Source organism: Gopherus flavomarginatus, chromosome 1 (assembly GCF_025201925.1).
Source record: "Gopherus flavomarginatus isolate rGopFla2 chromosome 1, rGopFla2.mat.asm, whole genome shotgun sequence".
NCBI lineage: Eukaryota > Metazoa > Chordata > Testudines > Testudinidae > Gopherus > Gopherus flavomarginatus.
Genome location: NC_066617.1, coordinates 2,076,399 through 2,102,833, shown reverse-complemented (window position 1 = coordinate 2,102,833; position 26,435 = coordinate 2,076,399). Strand labels below are relative to the sequence as shown.

At 64.2% G+C, this 26,435-nt stretch overlaps 2 protein-coding genes across 3 annotated transcripts in view; one reads left to right on the top strand and one right to left on the bottom strand.

Annotated features, from left to right (window-relative positions):
- Positions 1–26,435, top strand: part of LOC127051249 (uncharacterized) — a 385,487-nt gene that overhangs the window by 205,286 nt on the left and 153,766 nt on the right. The window lies entirely within an intron of this gene.
- On the bottom strand, positions 1,474–22,136 carry RBM28 (RNA binding motif protein 28). 2 transcript variants are annotated; one of them, XM_050952727.1, is made up of 20 exons: positions 21,970–22,136; positions 20,367–20,519; positions 19,652–19,746; positions 19,049–19,124; positions 18,383–18,475; positions 17,926–17,997; positions 16,205–16,331; positions 14,781–14,935; positions 12,273–12,351; positions 11,254–11,363; positions 10,511–10,584; positions 10,133–10,268; positions 8,779–8,843; positions 8,208–8,366; positions 6,226–6,375; positions 3,781–3,855; positions 3,033–3,240; positions 2,759–2,963; positions 2,519–2,612; positions 1,474–1,800 (listed from the first exon to the last, which is right to left on the bottom strand). In XM_050952727.1, the coding sequence occupies exons 1-20, from the start codon at positions 22,085–22,087 to the stop codon at positions 1,660–1,662; spliced, it is 2,385 nt and encodes a 794-aa protein (XP_050808684.1). In that variant the 5' UTR covers positions 22,088–22,136; the 3' UTR covers positions 1,474–1,659. The 2 variants fall into 2 exon arrangements, with proteins under 2 accessions (XP_050808684.1, XP_050808674.1); XM_050952717.1 differs by having other exon boundaries at positions 2,759–3,240.

Below are 26,435 nucleotides of genomic sequence, written 5' to 3'. Positions count from 1 at the left end.
ATCCAGGGAGGGGCAGCGCGAGCTGCAAAGTAGGGCGTTTCTCTTGTCTCCTAGCTGGTGAGGCTCTGATTATCCATCCTTGTTTGAACCCTGCTAAGTGCTTCGCTGCAGAGTATCTAGTGGCCGAGAGTTCCACAGGCCACGGTAGTCCCTTCGATGGGATTTCAGCCATTCCTCGATGCTCCGGCCAGAGGGGACCATTCTGAGCACCCTGCCTGTCCTCCCGAAGAACAATCTCATTCGCCGAATGGCCCCTGGTTCTCGTGGGAAGAGGGGGGGGGGTCAGAGTTTCCCCCCATCCCGTCCCCTTGTACTCACCCCACTGTCAGGAGTTCCCAGGCCTCAGTCAGGTAGTCCGGGACAGCACCCAGCTCTCTCCCTGCCGTGTTGCCAGTTCTCAGGCCCAAGGTTCCCGGCTGTCTGGGCCGGATCCTGCTCAGAGGCCCCGAGTCCAGGCAGCGGGACGCCGGCCACTGGTGGAGGGGGAGCAGCTAGCGAGTTTGCTCAAGAACAAGCAGGACCTGCGGTGGGCTGTCTGCCTGACTCAGACAGCCCCAGCATGATCCTCACCCCAGCCATGCAGCGAGACCGAGACCCCCGTGAGGTTGCTGGTGCCAGCACTCAGCCAGCACTAGGGACTCTGCTGCCAGCAGCCCCTCGACACGTCCAGGCGGCAGAGAAAATGAAACTTACTCTGGATCAAATGGAGACAACAGCAGGATGGGAAAATTCCCTGCGCCAACCACAGCCCCCTGCCAGCCCAGCCGTGGGCTTCCCCGCAAGCTCAGCTGGTGCCCCTCACTCCCGACCCGCAGCCCCGGAGGTTCTCTGAAGAGAGACAGCCAGCTGGGACAGCCGGCCGTGGGGTGTTGTGATGAACCCCCGACTCACAACGGGTCGCTCAGGCCCAGCCAAGCCCAGCCCGGGAAGGCCAGCGCCATCGTCAAAGCAGAGTTTACTTCCTCAGCGCCGGGGCAGAGACAGTCACAGCATAAGGCCTGTATGGCCTGTGGGGAGGGGCCCCCATGATGACTGACAGACCTGCTCCCCAGGTACCCCAGTGTCCGCTCCCCACCCTGGTCCCACAGCTCTGCCAGGCCCCAGCCCTGCTCCTCTCGCTCTGAGCGCCTGGGAACAGGTGGGGGGCCCATGGGCCCTACAGGGACGGCCCGGGCTGGGCCCAGCCACATATTACCAGGGTTGCTCCTGCGCCAGGCCCTGGCCAGGGAATGAGGGTTAAGCCAGCAGCTACTGGCTCCCCGCGGGCAGGGACATTCGCCGGACCCCACTGCTGGGTGCCAGCCCCCTGCCAGCTGGAGAACCAGGGCACACGAGGGAGAAAAACACCCCATTAGCTAGAGTCCAGCAGAACAATCCCTGCCACGGGGGGTGGGGTGGGCGAGGCCAGGCCAGATCCCCTCCCCCCATCACAGTGCCCCAGATGAGCAAAGACGAGACCTGGTTCTTCCCAGGTTAAAAGAAGTGAAGATTTAAATTAATAAAAATCTGAGAAACCAACGGAAGGGGATGGGCCCCCCCGCCGCGGGGTGGCAGAGGGTGTAGGGTGCAGGCACCGCCCGGCACACACGGAGCCCCTTGTGGGGGGCAGGCTGGCACTGCTCTGTGGTGTGACAGTCCCCCCCGGCGGCTCTGGGGTGCTCAGCTCTCAAACCACTTGCTCCTCTTCGCCCCAGGGGCGCTCGGGGCACTGCCCAAGATCTTCCGCTTGTACTGCTCCACCAGCTGGTCAAAGCGGGCCTCCGCCCGGCCCCTCACCAGCTTCCGCCTCTTCCCCGGCACCTGCGAGGGACAGAGATGGCGAGGCCTGGCTCAGCACCAGCCTCCCGAACCGGGGCAGAGGAGCCAGAGCCAGGGGCTGCAGGTGCCAGCTCAGGACACGTCCCCCACCAGCCGAGGCAGTAGCGGGAGGGCCAGTTCCTGTGCTCAGCAGAGGAGCTGCCGTGGGGCATGGAGAGTTTCTGCGCCCCCACCCTTGGGAAGTGGTGCACTGGGGGGGTGTCCCAGGGACAGGCCCAGAAGGGTTAGTGGGGCAAGGAGGAAGGAATCCTGCAGGGGTCGGGGTGAGCGGGCTGGAGGGAGCAGGTGGGGCGAGGGGAGGGGGCTCCCGAGGTTTTGAGGAAGGAGGTTGGGATCCCTGTGATGGACAGGGAGCGCACTGCCCAAGGAACGGCCCGGCGGGCACAGGATGGGTACTGGGACGGGTGGGAGGAGAGGGAGGTGGGCTGGGAGGTGACATGCAGCAGGAAACGCAGCCAGGCCAAGGCACAACTGGGCCAACAAGCGTCTCTCAGCGCTCGCTGCGATGGGACGTGCCAGATCCGGCGGGCAGGGGGCTCTGGGTGCCGCCCCCACGAACCCGCAGGGCGCCCAGCCCGGCTGTTTGCAGGAATCCAACCCCAGCAGGACGCTCTCCCCTACATCCAATCCTGCTGCGGCAGCCCCCCCAGATGGACAGGACCGGGCACCCCAGGTCTGCCCTGCCCGAACCCCCCCTCACCTGTCTGGGCGCCACTCTTTGCTTCTCGCGCCGTCGCTGGCTGGCCTGGGCCTTCGGCTTCTTCGGTGCAGCCGGCTTGGCCCTGTCGCGCTGCCTGGGGTCAGAGCCGAGAGCGTGAGCAACAGGCCCTGAGCCTGGCGCTTTCCCACTGCTCCCCTGCCCTCCAGGCCTGCTGGTCCCAGACCAGGGAGAGACCAGACCCCCCCGCGCACACACCCTCTCCCCGGGCCCGGCTCCTACCTGATCTTGGGCCCCCGGTGAGTCGGCAGCGTCAGAACCTTCCTACGCTTCGTCCCGTCCGGCAGCTCCACCTGCTCCACCTCCGCCTTGGTCTGGAACCCAGCCCACGGGGTGCCGGCCCCCTGCCCCTCGGGGCTCCGCTTCCTGGGGTTCTGCTGCCCCACGGCACCTGCGGCGTCTCCCTGCCCCTTGGGGCCCAGGGCGTCTTTCTGCCCCTTGGGGCCCTGCGTTCCGGGGCCCCTCGAGGCCTTCTGCCTCTGGGGACTTGGGGCACCTCCCTGCCCCTTGGGGCCCTGCGTTCCGGGGCCCCTCGGGTCCTCCTGCCTCTGGGGACCTGCGGCGTCTCCCTGCCCCTTGCGGCCCCGCTTTCTAGGGTTCTTCTGTCCCTTGGGGCCCGGGGGTAGCTTCTGAGGCATCTCCGTAGGCCCAGTCCCCCGGGGAGGTCCTTGCCCCTCTGCTGCTTGCTTCTCCCTCAGCTTTTGCTGCACAAAACAGAAGGTGAGTGTCCCCTGCCGGCGCTCGCGGGTCAGTCTGGGATCCTGGCCCCAGCACTGCCAGGACCAGCTGCCCCGAGTCCCCCCCGCCCCCCCCGGCACAGCTGGCTGCTGGCACCCGCCTGGGTGGGAGCTGCCACCGACACAGCAGGTACCATCACAGCAGGACCCCAGGCTGGGTGGGCCAGGGCTGCTCCCCACACCCGAACCCTGTGATGCCAGCCCCGACCCTGTGCCCCCCAGCACACCACCCCACCCTGGCCTCGTGACGCCATCCCTGTCCCTCCCCTGGCCACTGTCGGCTCCCCACCCCCCCGACACCAGCCCCAACCCCGTACCCCCCACCCCTCCCTGCACCAACCAGTGCGCGCCCCCAGACACTGCCCTCCCCCGCAGCCCTGCGACATCAGCCCCCCACCCCCATCCGGCGCCCTCCAGCCAGCTGCACTTCCCCGCGGGGCAGGGAACGTGCCCCCGCCCCCACGGGTGCACGCGGGATCCCAGCCAGGGCGGAGCCGTGACACCTACCAGGCTGCGCTGGGCCCGCTGCTCCTTCAGCACCAGCTTCCTGCGGTCCTCCAGCGAGAACTCCACGATGGGGCGCTGTGGGGCAGAGCCCGGTCAGCGCACAGGGGCAGGGACTGCCAGCCCCCCAGTGTGCTCCTCACCACCCCACAGCCGGGACCCCCAGCCCCCTGCCAGACTCCCAGTGTGCTCCTCGCCGCCCCACAGCCAGTGCACCCCCCTGCAGCCGGGACCCCCAGCCCCCTGCCAGCCCCCCAGTGTGCTCCTCACCACCCCACAGCCGGGACCCCCAGCCCCCTGCCAGCCCCCCAGTGTGCTCCTCGCCACCCCACAGCCAGTGCACCCCCAGCCCCCTGCCAGCCCCCCAGTGCGGGCTCCTCGCCGCCCCACAGCCGGGACCCCCAGGCCCCTGCCAGACCCCCAGTGTGCTCCTCGCCGCCCCACAACCAGGACCCCCAGCCCCCTGCCAGACCCCCAGTGCGGGCTCCTCGCCGCCCCACAGCCAGTGCACCCCCCTGCAACCGGGACCCCCAGCCCCCTGCCAGACCCCCAGTGTGCTCCTCGCTGCCCCACAGCCAGGACCCTCAGCCCCCTGCCAGACCCACAGTGTGCTCCTCGCCGCCCCACAGCCAGGACCCCCAGCCCCCTGCCAGACCCACAGTGTGCTCCTCGCCGCCCCACAGCCAGAGCACCCCCCTGCAACCGGGACCCCCAGCCCCCTGCCAGCCCCCCAGTGTGCTCCTCGCTGCCCCACAGCCGGGACCCCCAGCCCCCTGCCAGACCCACAGTGTGCTCCTCGCCGCCCCACAGCCGGGACCCCCAGCCCCCTGCCAGACCCCCAGTGTGCTCCTCGCCGCCCCACAGCCAGGACCCCCAGCCCCCTGCCAGACCCCCAGTGTGCTCCTCGCCGCCTCACAGCCAGTGCACCCCCCTGCAGCCGGGACCCGCAGCCCCCTGCCAGACCCCCAGTGTGCTCCTCGCCGCCCCACAACCAGGACCCCCAGCCCCCTGCCAGACCCCCAGTGTGCTCCTCGCCGCCCCACAGCCAGTGCACCCCCCTGCAGCCGGGACCCGCAGCCCCCTGCCAGACCCCCAGTGTGCTCCTCGCCGCCCCACAGCCAGTGCACCTCCTGCAGCCGGGACCCCCAGTGTGCTCCTCGCCGCCCCACAGCCAGTGCACCCCCCTGCCGCCGGGACCCCCAGGCCCCTGCCAGACCCCCAGTGCGGGCTCCTCGCCGCCCCACAGCCAGTGCACCCCCCTGCAACCGGGACCCCCAGACCCCTGCCAGACCCCCAGCATGGGCTTCTTGCCGCCCCACAGCCAGGACCCCCAGCCCCCTGCCAGACCCCCAATGTGCTCCTTGCTGTCCCACACCCAGTGCACCCCCCTGCAGCCGGGACCCCCAGACCCCTGCCAGACCCCCAGTGCGGGCTCCTCACCGCCCCACAGCCAGGACCCCCAGCCCCCTGCCAGACCCCCAGTGCGGGCTCCTCACCGCCCCACAGCCAGGACCCCCAGCCCCCTGCCAGACCCCCAGTGCGGGCTCCTCACCGCCCCACAGCCAGGACCCCCAGCCCCCTGCCAGACTCCCAGCATGGGCTCCTCGCCGCCCCAAAGCCAGGACCCCCAGTCCCCTGCCATACCCCCAGTGCGGGCTCCTTGCCGCCCTACAGCCAGTGCACCACCCTGCAGCTGGGACCCCCATCCCCCTGCCAGACCGCCAGTGCGGGCTCCTCATCGCCCCACAGCCAGTGCATCCCCCTGCAGCCAGGACCCCCAGGCCCCTGGCAGACCTCCAGCATGGGCTCCTCACTGCCCCACAGCCAGTGCACCCCCCTGCAGCCAGGACCCCCAGCCCCCTGCCAGACCCCCAGTGTGCTCCTCGCCGCCCCACAGCCAGGACCCCTAGACCCCTGCCATACCCCCAGTGCGGGCTCCTTGCCGCCCTACAGCCAGTGCACCACCCTGCAGCCGGGACCCCCATCCCCCTGCCAGACCGCCAGTGCGGGCTCCTCATCGCCCCACAGCCAGTGCACCCCCCTGCAGCCAGGACCCCCAGGCCCCTGGCAGACCTCCAGCATGGGCTCCTCACTGCCCCACAGCCAGTGCACCCCCCTGCAGCCAGGACCCCCAGCCCCCTGCCAGACCCCCAGTGTGGGCTCCTCGCCGCCCCACAGCCAGGACCCCTAGACCCCTGCCAGACCCCCAGTGCAGGCTCCTTGCCACCCTACAGCAGGTGCGTTTCACCCCCACCTCACGCTTCCCCCTTCCAGCCGGGAGCCCCCCACCCCGACTGGCACCCAATGTGGGCACCTCACCCACCTCCATACCTGGCGCATTCCACCCCCGCCCCACACACCTCCAGCGCTCAGCTCTCTGGGTGCCGGGACTGCAGCCCCCAGGAGCTGCCAAGGACCCCGCAGTCGGCCCACGCGGGCGGCCCCCACCTTGTGCGGCCCGAAGAGCTGTGGGTTGTTGTTGGTGCGGCGCAGGGCAGCCAGCGCGTGCTCATGCTTCTCGAACTCCACGAATGCGTAGCCCAGAGACTGGCCCTGGCCCTTCTCCACCGGCGCCGTCAGGTTCCGCATCACCCGGCACTGCAGAGACAGGAGAGACGCATCCGGGATCTGCTGGGAGCCCCCACAGCACATGGCCCAACCCACAGGCCCTCGCTAACGCCCCCAGTATGGGCCCTCCAGCTCCCCTTTGCAGCTCTGGACTGACCTGGCCACCCATGGGTCAGGGGAGCCCCTCGCACTGGGACCCCTAGAGCAGCCCCCCCCAACCCCGTCCGAACCTGCCACTGACCCACCCGGGACCCCAGGGGCCCCTCGGCCGAGCAGGAGCCTGGAGTTCTGAGCACATCACTGCACGAAACGCTCAGCCCAGCCGCAGCCTGGGGGCTCCTGCGAACCTCGTCCACACCTCGTTCCTCACCACCCTACAGCCAGCGTCCCCCCTCCAGCCGGGAACCCCAGCGCGGGCTCCTCACCGCCCCACAGCCAGCGTCCCCGCTCCAGCCGGGAACCCCAGCGCGGGCTCCTCACCGCCCCACAGCCAGCATCCCCCCTCCAGCCGGGACCCCCAGCGGGGCTCCTCACCGCCCCACAGCCAGCGTCCCCGCTCCAGCCGGGAACCCCAGCGGGGCTCCTCACCGCCCCACAGCCAGCGTCCCCGCTCCAGCCGGGAACCCCAGCGCGGGCTCCTCACCGCCCCACAGCCAGCATCCTCCCTCCAGCCAGGAACTCCAGCGGGGCTCCTCACCGCCCCACAGCCAGCATCCCCCCTCCAGCCGGGACCCCCAGCGCGGGCTCCTCACCGCCCCACAGCCAGTGATCCCCCCCTCCAGCCGGGACCCCCAGCGCGGGCTCCTCACCGCCCCACAGCCAGCGTCCCCCCTCCAGCCGGGAACCCCAGCGCGGGCTCCTCACCGCCCCACAGCCAGCGTCCCCCCTCCAGCCGGGAACCCCAGCGCGGGCTCCTCACCGCCCCACGGCCAGCGTCCCCACTCCAGCCGGGAACTCCAGCGGGGCTCCTCACCGCCCCACAGCCAGCGATTCCCCCGCTCCAGCCGGGACCCCCAGCGCGAGCTCCTCACCGCCCCACAGCCAGCGATTCCCCCGCTCCAGCCGGGACCCCCAGCGCGAGCTCCTCATCGCCCCACAGCCAGTGTCCCCCCTCCAGCCGGGACCCCCAGTGCGGGCTCCTCACCACCCCACAGCCAGCGATCCCCCCTTCCAGCCGGGACCCCCAAAACCCCAGCACGGGCTCCTCACCGCCCCACAGCCAGCGTTCCCCCTCCAGCCAGGACCCCCAAACCCCCAGTGTGGGCTCCTCACCGCCCCACGGCCAGAGTTCCCCCTCCAGCCAGGAACCCCAGCGGGGGCTCCTCACCGCCCCAGAGTCACTTCCTGTCTTCAGGCTCCAACTGCCACGTGCTCATTTCCCTTGTCGCCGCCTCCACAGCCACCGACCCGCTCTCGACCGGCCATGGTGACAGCACGGCACCCCACCAGCGCCACCCCACGCTGCAGTGGTGCGCACCTGGCCCGGTAACCCCTCTGCACCTGCTGCTCCTGCCAGGATCAGCACTGCCGGCGGATGCACACGGGGATCTGTGCGCAGGCACCATGACACACACGCCAAACGGCTCAGGCCCGCACACATGGCCCCTGAACCAATCGGTCCCTCGGCATAATCCCACCAGGCCCCGCCCCAGTGCGGACTGAGGGCTGAGCTAGCAGCTCACTGCAGTCCCCCAGAGAACACCTGGTGTCACCTGCGACCCACCTGGCAGGGGCTGGGTGATAAGGGAGCCAGCTCAGCCCCCCAGCACTCCCCCACATAGCCTCCCAAATCAGATCCCCCTCCCCCCAATAGTTCCCCAGCTCAGGAGCCTGTCCAGCTGCTCCCCCCAGAAGGGACTCACCTCCTTGATGCGCAGGCCCGGTCCCCCACCGGCGGCGCGCAGCAGGAGCTGCCGGAGCTGCTTGTCGTCCACGGCCTTGGGCAGGTTGTGGATGCAGAGCCGCGTGCGGGACACGAAGATGTTCTGGTCCTTCAGCTTCTGGCGTTTCAGCTCCTCAAACTGGGAGGGGGCAGGCGCCGGGAGGGGGTTACAGGGCGGGCCCAGCACAGCGTCCCCCGCCACAGAGCCCTGCCCTCCGCTACAGCCAGGGGACAGAGGGCTCAGAGCAACTCCCCCCGCCGCCAGCCTCGTGCCCCCTGTGGGGGGCCCCGCGCCCTCCCGCCGCCAGCCCCGTGCCCCCCGTGGGGGCCCCGCGCCCTCCCGCCGCCAGCCCCGTGCCCCCCGTGGGGGCCCCGCGCCCTCCCGCCGCCAGCCCCGTGCCCCCCGTGGGGCCGTGTCATCCTGCCGCCAGTTCAGCGCCCTGTGCCATCCTGCCGCCAGGTGGCTCTTGCCAAGCAAAGTCTGTGCCTGCTGTACCTCCCCTGGGAGTGGGCAGCCAGAGCCCACTGGCAGGGATGCCCCCACCACTCACCCGCGCTCTCTTGGCCATGTCAGACGTGCTGACACCCTCGGCAGCCTGGGTGCCGGCCCGGATTACTGCAAGGAGAGGGAGGAGCCATTAGAACCGCCCCAGGGACCGCTCGGGGCCCCACGCTCAGTGCCCCACAGCGAGGAGTTACGCGTCCTGACGGGGCCCACCAGAGAGAGGCAGCAGAAGCTGGGACGCAGACTCCAGCCAGTTAGGAGCTGGTGGGCAACAAGGAGAAACTGGATCTTTTCTGCTCTCTGGCCTGAGGGGCAAAGAGATGCCCACTCTGCTTGGCGTGGGTCAGCCCCCGAGGACACAGGGAGCTCCTTAGCCTCTTTGGAAACTGGAGAGGGTTTCAACCTGTTTTCAACCTTGTCAGTCCCTTTCCCTAGCTACTAACCGTCAGTCAGCGTGTTACAGGCCTGGGACCAGCCTGCCCCCGGCCCGGGGAAGTGACTGGCCCTCTGGGCCTGAGAGGAAGCTGAAGATTGCTGTGATAGTTGGCGGAAGGGACCAGTGTGAGGCAGGAGGGAGCGGGGCGGACTGACCGGGAATGTGTCTAGTTTTACTGGCACTGTCTGCATGGGGGATGGGAGAGCAGGGGGTGATACCTGAACCAGGAGGGGGGTGGGCCCAGGTGACACCTTTGCAGAGGAGGAGCCGGGGGAGGGGAGTGAGTCGGCTGGAGGGGGGGTTCAGCTTTGGGCTGGCTAGGAAGAGGCAGGGAACCCCAAGTCTGGAGTCTAAGATCCTTGTCCCCCAGAGGGACCTGGCCAGGGGGTCCTGGTTGTACCTACAAGCCCTGTTGGGACTGTGTCCTGTCACCTAATAAACCTTCTGTGTTACTGGCTGGCTGAGTGTCATGGTGAATCACAGGAAAAGGGGGTGCAGGGCCCTGACTCCCCCACACCCTGTGACAACCAGCTATCGCCCAGCCCAGCTCCCCGGGGGGACAGACCGGCAGGGCCCTGGGGGACTGCCTGGGACCCCGTGCTTGGACTGCTTTCTGCTTGTTCCAGGGGGTGAAATCTAATCACAGAACATGCTGACAGGCTGGGGCGTCGCCTGCCCTGAGCTCGGCTCTCCCAGCCGGGAGTCACTCCAGTACTGCATGAACTAGCCAGGGCACTGGGGGGTGCAGTACGGGGGCAGGCGTCCCCTGCCAGGTCCCGGGTGTGTTCAAAACTGAGAGGGGGAGACTCAGCAGAGGGGTAGGAATGGGGAGGGGTCCCGGGACCCTGGCACTAGGAGGCACACAGAGGGTTTCCCAGGGAGCTGGGCAGCACAGCAGAGAGGGAGCTGTCTGGTCCTTTCCAGCGGGCAGCAGTGCCCATCGCCCCGGAGCCAGGTAACTCACAGCCTTCCCGAGCCAGGTACAGGTTGCGGGTGCCCGTCGGCTTCTTCACCTTCTGGGCTCGCAGCTTCTGGGCCTCGTCGCGGCTCACGGCCAGGTCCAGGTGCAGCCGGCGCCCGCCCAGCCGCAGTCCCCCGCCCTGCGAGGGAGCCAGACAGCCAATGAGATGCTGGGGATGGGGCAGCAGGGGGGAGCCAGGGAGGAGGGGAGAAGTCAGTCCTCCTCCCACCTCCATGGAGGATGCACTGAGGTGCGTTCAGAGCCACGTGCGCCCCTATGGATGACACCAAGGGGGGCAGGGCTCTCCCCCCACCCCAGCCATGTCAGACGTGGGCCCACCGGAGTGCCAATGGTCTCGGGACTCCCCTGCGCCCCACTCACCTCGCTGTCGTCCTGGGCAGCCTCAAGGCACTTCTGGGCAGCCTCTTGGGTGGTGAACTGGGCGAAGGCGCAGCCTGGAAAGAGACACGGGGGTGAGATCCCAGCCGGGCGCGAACCAGGGCAGCCAGGACACGGTGCCAGGCACCGCCTGTCCCACCAGGACCTCCATGGAGCAAGCTATGGGTCCCACCCCCAGCACTGCGCACCCCCCTGCTCCCCAGCACTGCATGCCCTACTGCCCCATCCTCTAGCACTGCATGCCCCCCTGCTCCCCAGCACTGCACACTCTGCTGCCCCACCCCCTTACACTGCGCACCCCCCAGCACTGCGCACTGCCCCGCCCCACCTCCACGCACTCCCTGCTCCCCAGCACTCAGATCTCCCCTGCCCCACACTCTGGCACTGCACACCCCCCTACACCACAGCACCCAGGCCTCCCCTGCCCCACCCCCTTCCACTGCGAACCCCCCTGCTCCCCAGCACTTGGACCTCCCCTGCCCCACGCTCTGGCACTGGGCATCCCCCTGCGCCACAGCACCCAGGCCTCCCCTGCCCCACTCCCTGGCACTGCACAGCCCCTGCCTGCCAATACACCCCTCCCCAGTCCCTCCAGCCGGCTCCCTGCCAGGGACGTGGCTGCAGTAGAGGCCTGAGGCCTGGATGACGCACTGGCAGCGACGGGGGGGGGGGCTGTTTCCTGGGGGGCCCTGGCAGGGTCTCCCCTGGCCCGAGGCAGGTGTTACCTCTGGAGTGCTCCGTGTCCGGGTGCAGGACAATGCGGACGTACTTGAGGTCCCCAAACTGCTCCAGCATCTCACCCAGCTCCTCCTCCTCCGTGTCGAAGGCCAGGTTCCTGCCGGGTGCTCCAAACGTGAGGCCGTGCCACTGCCTGCAGCTCCCCCAGCAGGACCTACTGCCCACCACTGACCCAGTCGCCCACGTGGCCCCAGCAGCCTCAGAGGAGAAGGTGGCAGCCAACTGCCCTGCATGCCCAGGCCAGGCCCTGCCCTCTGCCAGGGGCTCTCCAGGAAGGGGTGTAAGTGTCCCCCTCCCCACATACACCCCCTAAGAAGGGGAGAGGAGACAGTGACTGTTCCCAACAGCAGGGCGAGGAGAAAGAAGGGTCCCGTGGCACAGGAGGGCACAGCGGGGGGAGTGGAGGGTCCCGCAGCAGGGGATGTGTTGGCGGGGTTCCCCAGCTCAGAAAGGCGCAGTGGGCCAAGAGGAGGGTCCTGTGGCAGGGGAAGGGGAGGACCCTGCGGCACAGAGTGGGTACAGCGGGCAGAGGGGAGGGTCCTGCAGCACAGAGGAAGCGCAGGGAGGGCGGCAGGGTTAGCATGCCCAGCCCTGGCAGAGCCCAACTCTGATGGGCAGAGCACAGCTCACTTCACACTCCTGCCATGGGGCCAAGGAAACGGTCGGTGGGGGAGTCTCTCCCAGGCAGGGAGCGGAGTGGGGAAAAGCAGAGTGTTCCGGGGAGCGGGGTGAGACTCCTGGTGTCAGCCCAGGAGCAGGGGGAACTGTGGCAGTCACCTCCACGCACATACAAGCTCCGGGTCAAACACCCCGCTATTCCCTGGGAAACAGCATGTCCCCAGGGCTAGGCAGTGAGCCCCATGTCCGCACTCTGGTACTCCCACACTTCCCAGCAGCAGGTAGCTTTCCCTGCCTCTCAGAGGCCTGTGCACCCCCCGTCCAGAGCTCCGGCCGTCAGAGGTGCTCGTGCCGCGCCAGACGGTCTCGTGCTGGGTCACTAACCCACCTGATAAAGACAGTCCTCCCCTCGGCGACGTCGGACGGCTGCTTCAGGCCCTTCTTCCTCTTCCTGGCCATGTCGGCGTCTAGAACAAAGCCAGGCAGAGTCCTGGGCACCGGGTGGGGGCCATCCGGGGCAGCTGCTTCTCCCCACGGCAAACCCATCAGCCATGCAGTCAGTGCCCCAGGCACATGATCGCTCCAGTGAGCTCGGCAACTGGGCCCCAGACTGGGCAGGGAACAGGCTGGGTTCTCCGCTCCCCCTGCCAGTCGCTGGGGCGTGACAACGTGGGAGGGTCCCTGCCAAACCTTCCCTCTCACTAACGCAGCAGGCTGCGGGAGGAACCACTGGGCATGGCTGGCACAGCCTGTGACGTTATTCATATAATCTGGGACCATATAGAACAGGGTTGCAACCAAGGTCCTGTAGTGGCACCAAATCTTATGTAAAGGGGGTCATATAAGGTGTCTATGACCAGGCTATGGGTTGCTAGTTAGGATTATGCTGTCTATATGTGTGTGTCATTTTGTAGTTCAAGTTATGAATATTGGCTCTACACTGTCTGTATCTCAAAAGCGTGCTGTGCTTCTGAGAAATTGGTGTTAGCTCTGCCTAGCCTGCTAGATGGTCCATTAAGGACCATCAGCTACACAACTGACCCATTGAGAGGAGGCAGATACGCCTTGTAACCCAGCAAAGTATGCAGGGACTTGCCCATGTGACTCCAGACTCCATTTTGCTGTAATTTCCACAGTAAGGACAAATTGGTTCTTACACCTGGAGGCGCCTATATAAGGCTCATGCCCCGTCTCCATCTTGTTTTCAGTCCTTCTTCCTACCTCTGGAGGGACTTTGCTACAAGCTGAAGCTCTACACAAGGGACTGATGACCCATCCCAGCGGGGATGTACTCCAGAGACTTGATTTGAACCTGCAGTTTACTCCATCACTGCTACAAGCCTGAACTAAGAACTTTGCCATCACTGTATGGAATTGATTCCATTTAACCAATTCTAGCTCTCATCTCTATCTTTTTCCTTTTATGAATAAACCTTTAGATTCTAGAGGATTGGCAACAGCGTGCTTTGTGGGTAAGATCTGATGTGTGTATTGACCTGGGTCTGGGGCTTGGTCCTTTGGGATCAAGAGAACCATTTTCTTTTATTGGGGTGTTGGTTTTCATAACCATTCATCCCCAGGACGAGTGGGACTGGTGGTGAGACTGGAGTGTCTAAGGAAATTGCTTGTGTGACTTGTGGTTAGCCAGTGGGGTGAGACCAAAGTCCTCTATGTCTGGCTGGTTTGGTTTGCCTTAGAGGTGGAAAAACCCCAGCCTTGGGCTGTAACTGCCGTTTGAAGCGATTTGTCCTGAATTGGCACTCTCAGTTGGGTCCCGCCAGAACTGCATCGTCACATAGCCCTTTCACCCCTCTGGGCTAGGTGGGTCCCCTGGGTACAGCCTATGGGGGGGGGTGTGTTAAAGGGGAAGGAGATATTAACCAAGGCAAGGGCAAAGCACCCCATGTGCTACCCCCTGTGTCACCCAGGGAGACATTGGCAGAACCAGGAACAGAACCCAGAGCTCCAGTCTGTCACCCAGGGACCCCGGATGCCCCCAGCAGGGGCACAGGGGACGCACAGTTTTACGGGGACCCCATGGCTGGATACAGGCACAGTAAGTCGCCACAGGGCGGCACGCGAGGCCTGTGTCGAGAAACGCGCTGGATGGACTTCAGGAGGAGCTGTGCTCCGTGTGACACTCAAGTGTCTGGGCTCTAGAACAGATGGGATGGTTTGACTGGACACATGACTGCTGGTTCCCAATATTCTCGCCTGCTGCCGCTTGCCCCCTCCTCTGGGCTGTTGTCGCTATGATCCCAGTGAAGCGCTGCGTGGGACACCAAACACTGACCTGCCGCGACGTGGGCATGCTGGGCTGTGCTGGTCCCTGGGGAGCAGTGGATCTGGGAATGCTGCGAGTGGCCAGAGCAGGGGCTGGAGTTGCCTGTTGCTAAGCACAGAGGGACAGCGAGGCCTAGTGGGGAGCTGACCCGCAGCCGGCACACACAGGGCTCCCACACACTAAGGCCAGTGGGAAGTGAGGCACCTCCCAGCCCCAGGTAGCCCCAGAACACCTCATGGAGGCCCAGTCCAGAGCTCTGCCTGCCCAGGGTTGCCCTCCAGGTGCTCAGTTCAACGCTGGCCAAGCAGCAGCTGCTCCACGACTCACGTCACTGCCCCTCAGTCCGAGCTGGCTGGGACCACTCGTCCCATTGCTCCCACGTGCGTGTTCCCGTCACTGCTACGACTCACCGCACAGAGGATCAGGGTTCCTTGCCAACTGGGGCGATTCCTGGAGTGTGGGGTTCAGCCATGGGGCACGTAAGCAGGGCCCGGGCTGGCGAGCAGCCACTCCCAGCAGGCTGGCAGCCCCCAGGAGATCCCAGCTCCTTTGTCCTAGCCAGCAGCCAGGCTAGGTCCAAGCAAAGCGCCCCAACGTGGTAACTGAACAAACCTTCATCATCCTCCTCTGAGACTGCAGTGCTCTCGCCCGAGCCCTCAGGCTCTTCCCTCTCCGCCTCGCTCTCATCCTCTGCCTCGCCCGCAGCCTCGCCGGCCTCCTCCTCCTCGCTGCTGTCTGCGCGGGTGGCAGCGGTGCCCTTCCCGAGCCTGCAATAGTGAGAGCCAGGCTGAGCATCCAGGAGAGCCGCTGCCCTGCTGGCAAGGAGCAGAGTTGGGAGGGCAGCACATGCTGGCGGGGGGCCTGGGGTGCCAGAGGCCCAGCTGCTGCTAGTGCAGCACCCAGGATTCTACGCAGTTCGAGGTGGCAAACTCCTGAGCAAAGAATGGGGGCGAAGAACAGAAATAGAGGGGACAGAGCAGCACCGCAGGGAGAGCCAGGCCCTGCCAGCCATCCCGGCAAACGCCATGGGAACCATGCCCGGCACCACGGGCACAGTCAGACTCTGCTATCACCATGGGAACCATGCCCAGCACCATAGGCAGAGCCAGGCCCTGCTAGCCACCCCGGCCATCACCATGGGAACCACGCCCTGCATCACGGGCAGAGCCAGGCCCTGCCATCACCATGGGAACCACGCCCAGCACCACAGGCAGAGCCAAGCCCCACCAGCCCAGCCATCACCATGGGAACCACACCCCGCACCACAGGCAGAGCCAGGCCCTGCCATCGCCATGGGACACACGCCTACCACCATGGGCAGAGCCAGGCCCCGGCAGCCCGGCACCCTGGGCAGAGCCAGGCCCCAGCAGCCCAGCCATCGCCGTGGGACACACACCCAGTACCATGGGCAGAGCCAGGCCCCGGCAGCCCGGCACCCTGGGCAGAGCCAGGCCCCAGCAGCCCAGCCATCGCCGTGGGACACACACCCAGTACCATGGGCAGAGCCAGGCCCCGGCAGCCCGGCACCCTGGGTAGAGCCAGGCCCCAGCAGCCCAGCCATCGCCGTGGGACACACATCCAGTACCATGGGCAGAGCCAGGCCCCAGCAGCCCAGCCATCGCCGTGGGACACACACCCCGTACCATGGGCAGAGCCAGGCCCCGGCAGCCCGGCCATTGCCTTGGGACACGACCAGCACCACAGTCTCCAGGTGCCTCCGTCAAAGAGTTTAAGGGGAGATGTGACAAGTGGAAACCATCTCGGAGGAAGGAGTCAGGAGCATGGGGGTCGACCACAGCAAGTGAGTCCCCAGGAGCTGCCAACGAGGATGACCCTATGGTGCCATAAAGCAGCCCTGGCTCATGGAGCTGTGCTGCACCATGACCCGCTGCCCGAGGGCCATGTCCTGGTCACACAGGTCGCCGATGGGACACACAGAGGTGTGGGGTCAGCGCAGATGAGGCTCCCATGGAGACACCCCAGATCCAGCCAGCCGCACCCTCTGCAGCCCAGGAGCAGGTCAGTCACTCACTCACCGTCCTGGCACCCACGAGCTGGACAGCTCATCCGATCCCAGCGCTTCACCTTCCTCTTCCTCCTCACTGGCGTTCTCGGACCCAGAGTCCTGCTGTTGGGCTTGGCTGTGTTTCTCCTCCCTGTCCCCTGGGGTGAGAATCGCCAAGGGAGATGAGCCAGCGCCACGCAGGGCAACAGCCCCCCCACTCCCAGAAATCGGGTTTCGCTACCCTCATTTCCCTCAGGGCAGTCAGAGCCACTGCGGCTAACAAAGGCACAGGAAGAGCCACACGTGGCAGGGAGCGAAATTCAGCCAGGAACAAGATGGTTCCTCCCCACGTGATCCAGCCTCACAGGCACTCAGGGACATAACACACCTGTGGCAGGGAAGGGCCACTGACTGCCCTGTGTTATTGACGGGAAACTGAGGCAGGGTCACACAGCAGCTGTGGCAGAGCTGGGAAAAGACTCTAGCTCTCCTGAGCCCCAGGCCAGCGCTCTAGTCACTGGGCCACCCTCTTCCTGAACCGCAAGGCAGAACAGCCCGCAAGCCCCAGGTCCTGTCCCAGAACTCCAGGCCAGTGCCATTCGGCTCACCCGTGCTGTGGTACTGGTGGAGAGATGGGGTGGGGAGGCCCAAGGTAGTGGAGTCGGCCAGGCAGGACAGCTCAGTGCCCCAGCTTTGGGTTCAGGACTCTCAGGGGTGTTTCAGAGGCGATCAGGTGCACTGCCCCTTGCGGCCCTGTTACCACTGGGCACTCAGCCCGTGTACTCCGAACAGCACCCAGCCCACGTCCCCCCAGCTCCCCTGCCTGACACAAGGAGGTAAACAGTGACGAAGCGGGGGATTTCCTTAGTGTTTTGATGAACATTGTGTGGGTCTCGGTTTCCCTGTATGCTGTGTGTGTAACAATGGGGTGGGAGGAGTCTGTTGATACAGAAGATCAGGTGTGACCTCGTCTAGCAGCTGGGACCCCGGACAACGGGCTGGAGATTGGATACCCTAGCAATTGGTGACTGGGAGGAGCAGCCCAGCTTGGAAGCTGGCCAGTAGGACCGTGGATGAGAGAGGACCCTGTGACCTGACCAGCTGATTCCAGCCAGTGAGGGCACAAAGGATGGAAGAGAGCGGACCCAGGTGACCTGTTTGCCTGGGACTGAAGGCAAGGCATGGAGGGAGGGCTTGCAGGCACGTGACAGAGGGTGGTCGGGAGGAAGGAGGTCGCTGCTGGACTGGAGACAAAGAGTGGCCTGAGCCCCCTGGATGGGGACAGACCCAGATCGACTGGGCTGAGGGTTGCTAGGCCCGTGGGCCCAGAGAACTGCCTGTGCTGGGTTCCGACGCCCAACAAACCCTTCAGTTTTATGCTGGCTGAGAGTCACTGCAGCTAGAGACCGGGGGCGGGGGAGACAAAGCTCCCTCTGGGTGTGGAGGCCCCAGGGGTCCAGCGCGATTGAGAGTGAGAGAGACCTGCTGAAGGCTCACAGGTACGGTCCCAAAGAGCCTAATGCCGGACAGAGTGTTACCTTCATGGAAGGCCGTCACACTGAGGGAGGTTCCTCCCAGAGACTGTATGGAGATGAGAGAGCCCAGGGCCTGTGAGTCCATGACAGTAACCAACCAGCCAGCACCCACCCAGCTACGTCATGGAGCAGTAATCCACATGCCTGTGAAAAGCAGCCGCCCATCCCAGGGCGGGTAGCCGTGCTGCCAACGCCCGGACGGCTGCAGGTCACTCACCGGAGGGAGGTCCTGCCTGCATGGCTCGGTACTTATCCTTGGCCACCGCCCAATCCACAGCCACCGTGCGCCCTGTGGGAGACAAGGAGAGCTGCCAGGAGAGCCAGGCCTAGCTCGCTGGGCGAGCAGCACTGAGATGGGCTAAACCAGCCAGCTAGAGCAGAGTCCAGGGGACAGTGCCAGGAGGCGCCTTCACTACTCCCCCTCCGGAACCAAGTGCAGGACGTGCCCACAGAACCGAGCCGCAGCTCCAGCGCAGGGGAGCGGTTTGGCAGTTCCACAGAGCCGCTGCCTCAGCTTTCCTTCCAGGCTGATGACAGCGGGGCTCCAATGAACCCTGGGAGGCCAGTACAAGACTCTGCAGTGGACAAACCACGGGCGTCTTCCCCGGAACCCCAACGCCGCAGGCTAGCTCTGGAGGAGCCTGGTGCATGGCAGGGGACAAGGGGGCCCTTACCTTTGATCTCCTTCATGTTCATCCCTTTCAGGGCCTTCCCCGCTTGCAGGATGTTCTTGAACTGAACGAAGGCAAAGCCCCGCATCTTCCCGTCTGCAAAAGATCAAGGCTCAGAGCGCACCGGGCCGAGGGCAGGGAGCCCAGGGCTCAGCAATCCCCTTCAGGACATGCCCAGGGGATGCCCCAGAAGCTCAGTCCAGGCATGCTGGGAGGACTCAGACACCATCCAGCCTAGCAGACCCCAACCTGGCATGTGCCAGCCCCACCTTCCCCCATTCCTGCTTCTTGTTTAGCACATACAAGGATCCTGTGGTAGAAACGCTGCCCCAGGGAAGAGCCTTCGCCAGGCCGTGGAGGACACAGGAGCTATCAAGAAGGCAGCACAGTCAAGCAGCCAGGCTGCTGTGCTGGGAATCCGAGAGCTGGGGTCTCTTCCTGCTGCCTTGCGGTGCCCTGGAGGGAGGTGCTCCCCGTCTGTAACATGGGGGTCTCGCTTGGAAAGGGCTTCACCAACAGGCCTGGTGTCTAAGATACCAATGGCCGGGACGATCATGTGCCAGCTCTGATGTTTGGCATCCAAACAAGTGACCTGAGCCTCCAGAGGCCTCTGACTTCCCCCGTGTGGAGACATGGGCTCCCCCTCGCTGGTAGCCGACTAAGCCCTACCTGTTTTCCTGGGAATGTTCACCTCCAGGACAGCTCCAAAGGGAGAGAACAGAGCCTTCAGGTCATCTTCTGAGCACTGGGGAGAACGGGGGGATCAGACTGAGGAAGCAGGAGCAAGGCAGCTGGAGGCCTCACCCCAAACACACGCAGCTGGGCTGAGCGAGCGGGGTTACAAGCACTCTCTCACCAGGTAACTAAGCTTCTGAGCTCACCAGGAACACAGGGGCTGGTGTATGCTCTGCGCTGCCAGCTCCGTGGGGTGATGGGCTGGGGGGGCCGGGCAGCACTGTGGGCAGCCCGCTAGGAAGGGACGGTGCCCTTGGTGCCCACTGTGGATTATCCACGAACGGCTCTGAAGCCAGTTCCAGCCCATGCCAGTAGAAAAGCAGCGACGGTGCCAGATTATAAACCCCAGAACCCTTCAGAAGCGACTCCCAGCAGGTGCCACCTCCCGCCTCATTTCACTGCTCAGCTGTAGCTCCGTGCCAGACACAGACAGCATCAGAGTCACCGCACGTAAGAGCCTGAGCCCTGGGCTGTCATCTCGCCTTGCAGAGCCGCCTGGCACGCCACAGGACCAGTGATCCCGCTCATCGCTCCTACCTTAAAGCTCAGGTTGCGGATGATCAGCCTGGCTTTCTTGGGGGCCCCTTTTGGCTTTTTCGGCTTCTGCTCTTCTGGACGGGTCTCCGGGGTGTCTAATGAACAGAGAGCAGTGCAAGTGAGCACGATACTGCAGGGCCTGCCGGCTGTGTTGAAGGGAGCCACATGGCAGCACATGTACCTGCAGGCACGAGTTACTGAACCCAAGGCAGTCTCTGGAGAATCCTGTGCCCTGACCAACACCCACCCCACTCTCCCCCTAGCCTAGGGGCCTGGACACCCCAGCCATGTACCGGGCAGAGATCACAACGAATGACACAGCAGCCACGGGACGAGAGGTTTCTTCCCCAGCAGCACTATGACACTAGGGCCACCCTTGGCTGGCCAGCGTGGCAAGAGAGCTGGGGAGGAGCTCTCCACAGACAGGTGCCCACATCACAAAGCACACCAGCACAAGGGGGACTAACTGGCCCTGGCACCGTCCCCTCCACAGGGGCATTCCTGCCAGAGCAGAGCTGAGACACATCGAAGGGAGCTCGCATAGACACTGCCCGCAGTGCCCCCACGCGGTGGGCAGAGAGAAGAGTCCGTCTCCAGCAACACAGAGCCAGCACCCACGCCGACAGGCGCCAAGCTCCCAGAGAGCAGTTTCCTTTGCAATGCCAGGATCTGCGCTACCAGCATCACCACGACAGAGCCACTGTTCCCAACTCACCCAGCTGCAGCTGCTTCTTCTCCCTCAGCTTCTTCTTCGCAACAGCCACCTTGATCTCATGGCCTTCGAAGGTGGTGACCTCCCTGAGGGCTCGCTGGGCATCCTCCAGCAGGGAGAACGTAACATAGCCAAACCCACGGCAGGTTTCACTGCCTGCAAAAGACAGGCAGCGTGACCGGCACCTCACCAGGCTCTGCCAAGGGCCCCTGGGGGCGGGTGAGGGGCTCTGGGTGTTCTAGGACACCAGGCTTTGCAGTGACAAGGCCCCTTTGCAGGAAGCCACAAAGCTGCTGAAAGCCCTTTTCTGCTAGGATGGGTCCAAGCTTCTTCCTGAACCCCACATCCTGACTCTCAGGGCTGGCCAGGGCATGCTGCCTAGCGGCCACAGAGCAACAGGAGGGATGACAGGGGGCGTGAGGGTTGGGACAGGGTCTCCCAGGGCCAAGGATCCACTCCCCTCCCTGCCCGGAACAACTCATGGAGATTCCAGGAGATGAGCTCCAGAGACTCACCTTCTCCCCCAAGCCCCTGAGATCTTCCAGATGCAGCCCCCTGCACCCACACCCCTCACCCCCCAACACTCCAGGCCTCCCCTGCGCTCCCCACCAGGCCTGGGTCCCACTCCCCCATCAGGGGAACTGGGCTCTTTCCCTGCCCCAACTGGGGGCCCCAAGACCCAGTTCCCTGCCTTGCTCCCTGCGGACCCCGGCACTACCTACCCGAGCTCAGACTGCTCCCTTCTCCCACTCCATCCCACCCTCAGGGGGGCACAGCTCCTGCTTCCCCTTGGCTTGCTCCCCGCTACCCAGGCCCTCACCCCATAGCTCCAGCTGCCTCCAACCACCACCACCCCCGCTCCTCCAGATCCCCCTCTCCATGCTCCTGCTTCCCGCCGCCCTCACTCTACGGCTCCTGCTTCCCCCAGGCTCACTCCCCATCCCCCAGGGCCTTGCCCCATAGCTCCAGCTGCCCACAACCACCACCACCACCCCGCTCCGCCAGAACCCCTTCCCCACGGCTCCTGCTTCCCCCAGGCTCACTGCCCACCCCCCAGGGCCTTGCCCCATAGCTCCAGCTGCCCACAACCACCACCACCACCCCGCTCCGCCAGAACCCCCTCCCCACAGCTCCTGCTTCCCCCAGGCTCACTCCGCAGCCCACCCAGGGTCCCACCAACCACCTGCTCCTCCAGACCCCCCACTCCACGACTCCTGCTTCCCCCAGGCTCACTGCCCACCCCCCAGGGCCTTGCCCCATAGCTCCAGCTGCCCACAACCACCACCACCACCCCGCTCCGCCAGAACCCCCTCCCCACGGCTCCTGCTTCCCCCAGGCTCACTGCCCACCCCCCCAGGGGCCCACCCCCCCTGCTCCTCCAGACCCCCAGGCTCGCTCCCCCCGAGCCCTCGCCCCATAGCTCCAGCTGCCCCCAACCACCACCACCCCGCTCCTCCAGACCCCCCTCCCCACGGCTCCTGCTTCCCCCAGGCTCACTCCGCAGCCCCCCAGGGTCCCACCGACCACCTGCTCCTCCAGACCCCCAGGCTCGCTCCCCCCGAGCCCCGGCCCCATAGCGCCCGCCGGCTCCGCCCCCCCGCCCCACCTTTGCGGGTCACCACGAAGCAGCGCCTGAGCGGGCCGAGCCGGCCGAAGAGCTGCTCCAGGCCGGGGCCGCGGGCCGAGGCGGGCAGGCCGCGCACCAGCAGGGTCAGGCCGGCCATGGCCCGGGCTCCGCGCCGCTCAGCGCCCGCCCCGCACGCGCTGCCCCCTGGGCGCCGCCATCTTGGCCGAGTCCGGCGCGAAACGGCTCCGGCCGGAAACGCGCGGCCGCCGCGGGGTTCCGGGCCTGGGGGCGGGGCCGCCGGCGGGGGGCGGAGCCCGGGGGAGGGGCGGAGCCGTGTCCCGCTGGGGGGAGGGGCGGCCCTGCATTTCGGTGTGTGAATTTACTGGGGACCTTTGACCCTCGTCTCCCATAAGGGGGGGGAGGGGAGCTTCCCTGAAAGGGGGCAAAATCAGGAAACCCCCCACCCCCCTTAATTAATGGTAACGCTCTGGCGGCTGTAAAGCCCATCTAGGGCACCCCAGGCATGGGGCTGGGGCCGGGGCCGGGGCACGGGGGGCCGGAGCCGTGCAGTGCAGCAGCAGTGGGTGAGTGGAGAGGGGCAGGGCCGGGAGGAGACCCCCAGCCAGGGGATGTGAACCCCCCCGGCTGGGGAGAGGGCCACCCTGGGGCTCTGCAGGGTGCTGCTCCCTCGCGCACACACCCCTTTGCCTAGGGGCTGGCTAAGCTGGGGTTTATACAATGCAGCCTCTAATTGGGAGTGACTCCAGTGTGGGGGCCAACCAGGCGACACCCAGAGCCTGATTTTAACAGGCCGAGAACACGCATGTTCCCAGGGACGTCAGCTGGAAACCAGGCCCCTGGTGCCTGAAGTGGGGTTCAAAGCGCCCAGCGTGCTGGCCTGATGCGAGACCCTCGCTCCAGCCTGATCTCCCCCACGGCCCCGGCTGAGCATGTGGCTCGGGCTACCCTGGATGGAGAAGCTGCTGCTGCCCCCCAAGCTAGAGCACGTTCTCTCTGGGAGCCAGAGGAAGCACCACTCCATGTGAGTGCCTGGTTCCAGGGTGGGAAGAAGGGTCCTCTCATTTCAGCGTCTCCCCTGTCGCCCTGGGGACAAAGTGACTCCTGATCCAATGGCCCGTGATGTCCCCTGGTTTCTTTTCCAGTTTGTCAGCCCCGAACCCATAGCTGGCAAGAGCCGGCCTGTCTCATGCCTGGAACATGGGCTTTGTCTTCTGTCCTTGCAAGGGGGCAGCGGGCTCCTCTGGGGTTTGCTCTGTTTTCCAGAGGTATTTTTTGTCCTAGGGTTCCCAGCAGGCCGGGAGGGCCAGATCTGCCAGGGTCACAGGCTCTGCCTGCTCCGGTGATGTGGCCGAGGTCACGTGCAGCTCCCAGCTGGGGCCCCTTGTGGAGTGCCGGGGGCTGTGCAGGGGGTGGTGTTGGCCCAGTCCCTGCTCTCTACATTCCCACTAGGGACAAGCTTCGGAGACCCTGGGAGCAGAGACCCTCTGCCCAGACCTGCTGGCAGCAGAAAATGGCCAGAGGCCGGAGGAAGGGTGCTCTCCTGCTCAGTGAAGGCAATGGCTGCTGTGTCCGGCAGAGGGCAGCATGGCCCAGGCAGGGGTGTGCAGGAGTAAGAATGAGCCAAGAACCCGAAGCCCTTTGCACCCTAGAAGCAGCTGCCCCCACGAGCTGTTGCTAGTGCCCCCACCCCCCCCGGCATCCCAGCACCGGCCCAGGCAAACCCCAGTCCTGACCCAGCGCACGGCGGTCAGTTGGAACGGGGGGATCCTGGGCCAGCCCAGGGTTCATCCACCTGCCCAGGGCCAGAGGGAGGGGAAAGAACTGGCCTCACCCTGAGGGACCCCTTCCTCGGCCTCTCTTGGGAGTCAGTGGATGTGACACCTGCTGACCTGAGACCCAGTAAACTCATTGCCCTGAAGCATCATTGGGTTGGAAGGGGACCCAAAGTCCCCACCCCTACCCTGACGGCAGAAGTCCCAGCAGCTCAGGGGCCTTGGCACTGGGACAGAGCCAGCTCCCAGGAGGGCACCCTGGCCCTGGGTGAGTTCGTGGAGTCCGTGGGCACGGGGTGAGTGGCTCATACACCTGCCACCCCACCCCTCCCAGGGTGTAGAACTGATAAATGAAATTGTTTTTAATTGTTCACTTTATTAATGTAACTTCTGTTCACCATTCACTACACTTGCCTACACTGTAACTTCTGTTTCCTGTTTGCCTATTGTAATTCAAACCCCATTTTAAAACGCTCACTTCATTTTGTAAAAGCTTCCTCCACCCTTCATTTTTGCAAACCCTGCTGTACTCTTATTAGTTTAGTTTAGATGTGTGACTGAGGTATGTATGGATGACGGAATCAACCTCCAGCCTCAGCCTGTCCTGATGAAGTTAGCCGCCACAAGCTACGAACCCAAGCTGCAAACTCAAGCCACAAACTCAAGCTATTTCAGGATTGGTAACTATGCAGCAACTGCAGAACATCTGATGGGTGTGTGTGTGTGTGTGTGTGTGTGTGTGTATTAAGCATAATGTGTGTGTATAATTTTTAAGATATTAGTTATTGGTCATAAAACAAATTGTTTTCATAATAAATGTGGCATCTTTGTCTTGCCCCCTGAAAAGATCCTGTATAGTTTTGTCTGTACAACAAGGGGAGGCCACAGGCCCTTTCACCCACAGGCCTCAGTCCTAGCTCCAGATTGCAGAGAAGCTCTGGCACCGCTTTCTGGGACTCAGAGGCCGTTTATCTGGCCTCCTCCGCTATTCTGCCCACCCCCCGGCCGCCTGCCCCATCACGCCCTGTCTGCCCTTGGATGGAATTTCTCCCTGAGCCTGGGAGTGAAGGCGGGTTCCCAGACGGGCTCTGCACACCCCTGTCAGGCAGGTGGGAAGAGGCACTTTTCTCTCTCCGGCTAGCCGGGTGCGTCGGGGGTTGGCCATGCCACCATGGAGGCCAGACATGGACTGAGTCCAATGCTAGTTAGGAGACCGGGAAATCACAGGCTTAGAGGAAAAAACAACCCCCAGGAGGCATCTCACTCACGAGTCAAGGCAACGGTTTGAGGGGTGCTGGGGGCCCCAGAGAGACACCCTGGATACCTCCCTGAGCAGGCAAGTTGCCAGCGCGCCTTGTCTCATGAAGGGCAGATCCCAGCCATGGGAGCTGTGAGGTTATTGACATAATCTGTAACTGAACAGATCACTGTTGTGACCACTGTTCTATATTTGCAGCAAATATTTGTAGAAAGGTTGTCATATAAGGGGTCTATGGAGAGGTTCTGATTTGCTGGTTAGGATTATGCTGTCTGTATGTGTGTATCATTTTGTAGTTGAAGTTATGAATATTGGCTCTACACTGTCTATATTTCAAACTTATGCTGTGCTTCTGGGAGACATCCCAGACAAATTGGTGTTAGCTCTGCCTAGCCTGGTTGGTGGCCCATTAAGGACCATCAGCTACACAATTGACCCATTGAGAGGAGGCAGATACGCCTTGTAACTCAGCAGGGTGTGCAGGGACTTGCCCATGTGACTCCAAACTCCATTTTGCTGTAATTTTCCACAGTAAGAACAAAGAAGTGTTCTTACACCTGGAAGAGCCTATATAAGGCTGATGCCTCATCTCCATCTTGTCTTCAATCCTGCTTCTTACGTCTGGAGGAACTTTGCTACAAACTGAAGCTCTACACAAGGGACTGATGACCCATCCCAGCGGGGATGTTCTCCAGAGACTTGATTTGAACCTGCAGTTTACTCCATCACTGCTACAAGCCTGAACTAAGAACTTTGCCATCACTGGATGGAATTGATTCCATTTAACCAATTCTAGCTCTCATCTCTATCTTTTTCCCTTTATGAATAAACCTTTAGATTTTAGATTCTAAAGGATTGGCAACAGCATGATTTGTGGGTAAGATCTGATGTGTATATTGACCTGGGTCTGGGGCTTGGTCCTTTGGGATCGAGAGAACCTTTTTCCTTTACTGGGGTGTTGGTTTTCATAACCATTCATCCCCAGGACGGGTGGCACTGGTGGTGATACTGGGAGACTGGAGCGTCTAAGGAAATTGCCTGTGTGACTTGTGGTTAGCCAGTGGAGTGAGACCGAAGTCCTTTTTGTCTGGCAGGTTTGGTTTGCCTTAGAGGTGGAAAACCCCCAGCCTTGGGCTGTAACAGCCCTATTTGAAGTGATTTGTCCTGATTGGCACTCTCAGTTGGGTCCCGCCAGAACCGCATGGTGATGGGGGCGCTTTGTTTTGTTGGCCCAGAGCCTGCATCCCAAGAAAGGGGAAAAAACCATGGGCAGGAGTTGTAGGCCAAGCTGGATGAGCAAGCAACTCAGAGAGGGGATTAGGAAAAAGCAAAAAGCTTACAGGGAGTGGAAGAAAGGCGGGATTAGCAAGGGAAGCTACCTTGGTGAGGTCAGAACATGTAGGGATAAAGTGAGAAAGGCTAAAAGCCGCATTGAACTGGACCTTGCAAAGGGA

Excerpts from the sequence above, each read along its gene's own strand:
- RBM28 (XM_050952717.1), bottom strand. The coding sequence starts at position 22,087 with ATGGCCGGCCTGACCCTGCTGGTGCGCGGCCTGCCCGCCTCGGCCCGC. Across the intron at positions 18,476-19,048 it reads GAACATTCCCAGGAAAACAG|ACGGGAAGATGCGGGGCTTT; the intron begins GTAGGGCTTAGT and ends GATCTTTTGCAG. Across the intron at positions 2,613-2,758 it reads CACCGGGGGCCCAAGATCAG|GCAGCGCGACAGGGCCAAGC; the intron begins GTAGGAGCCGGG and ends CTCTGACCCCAG.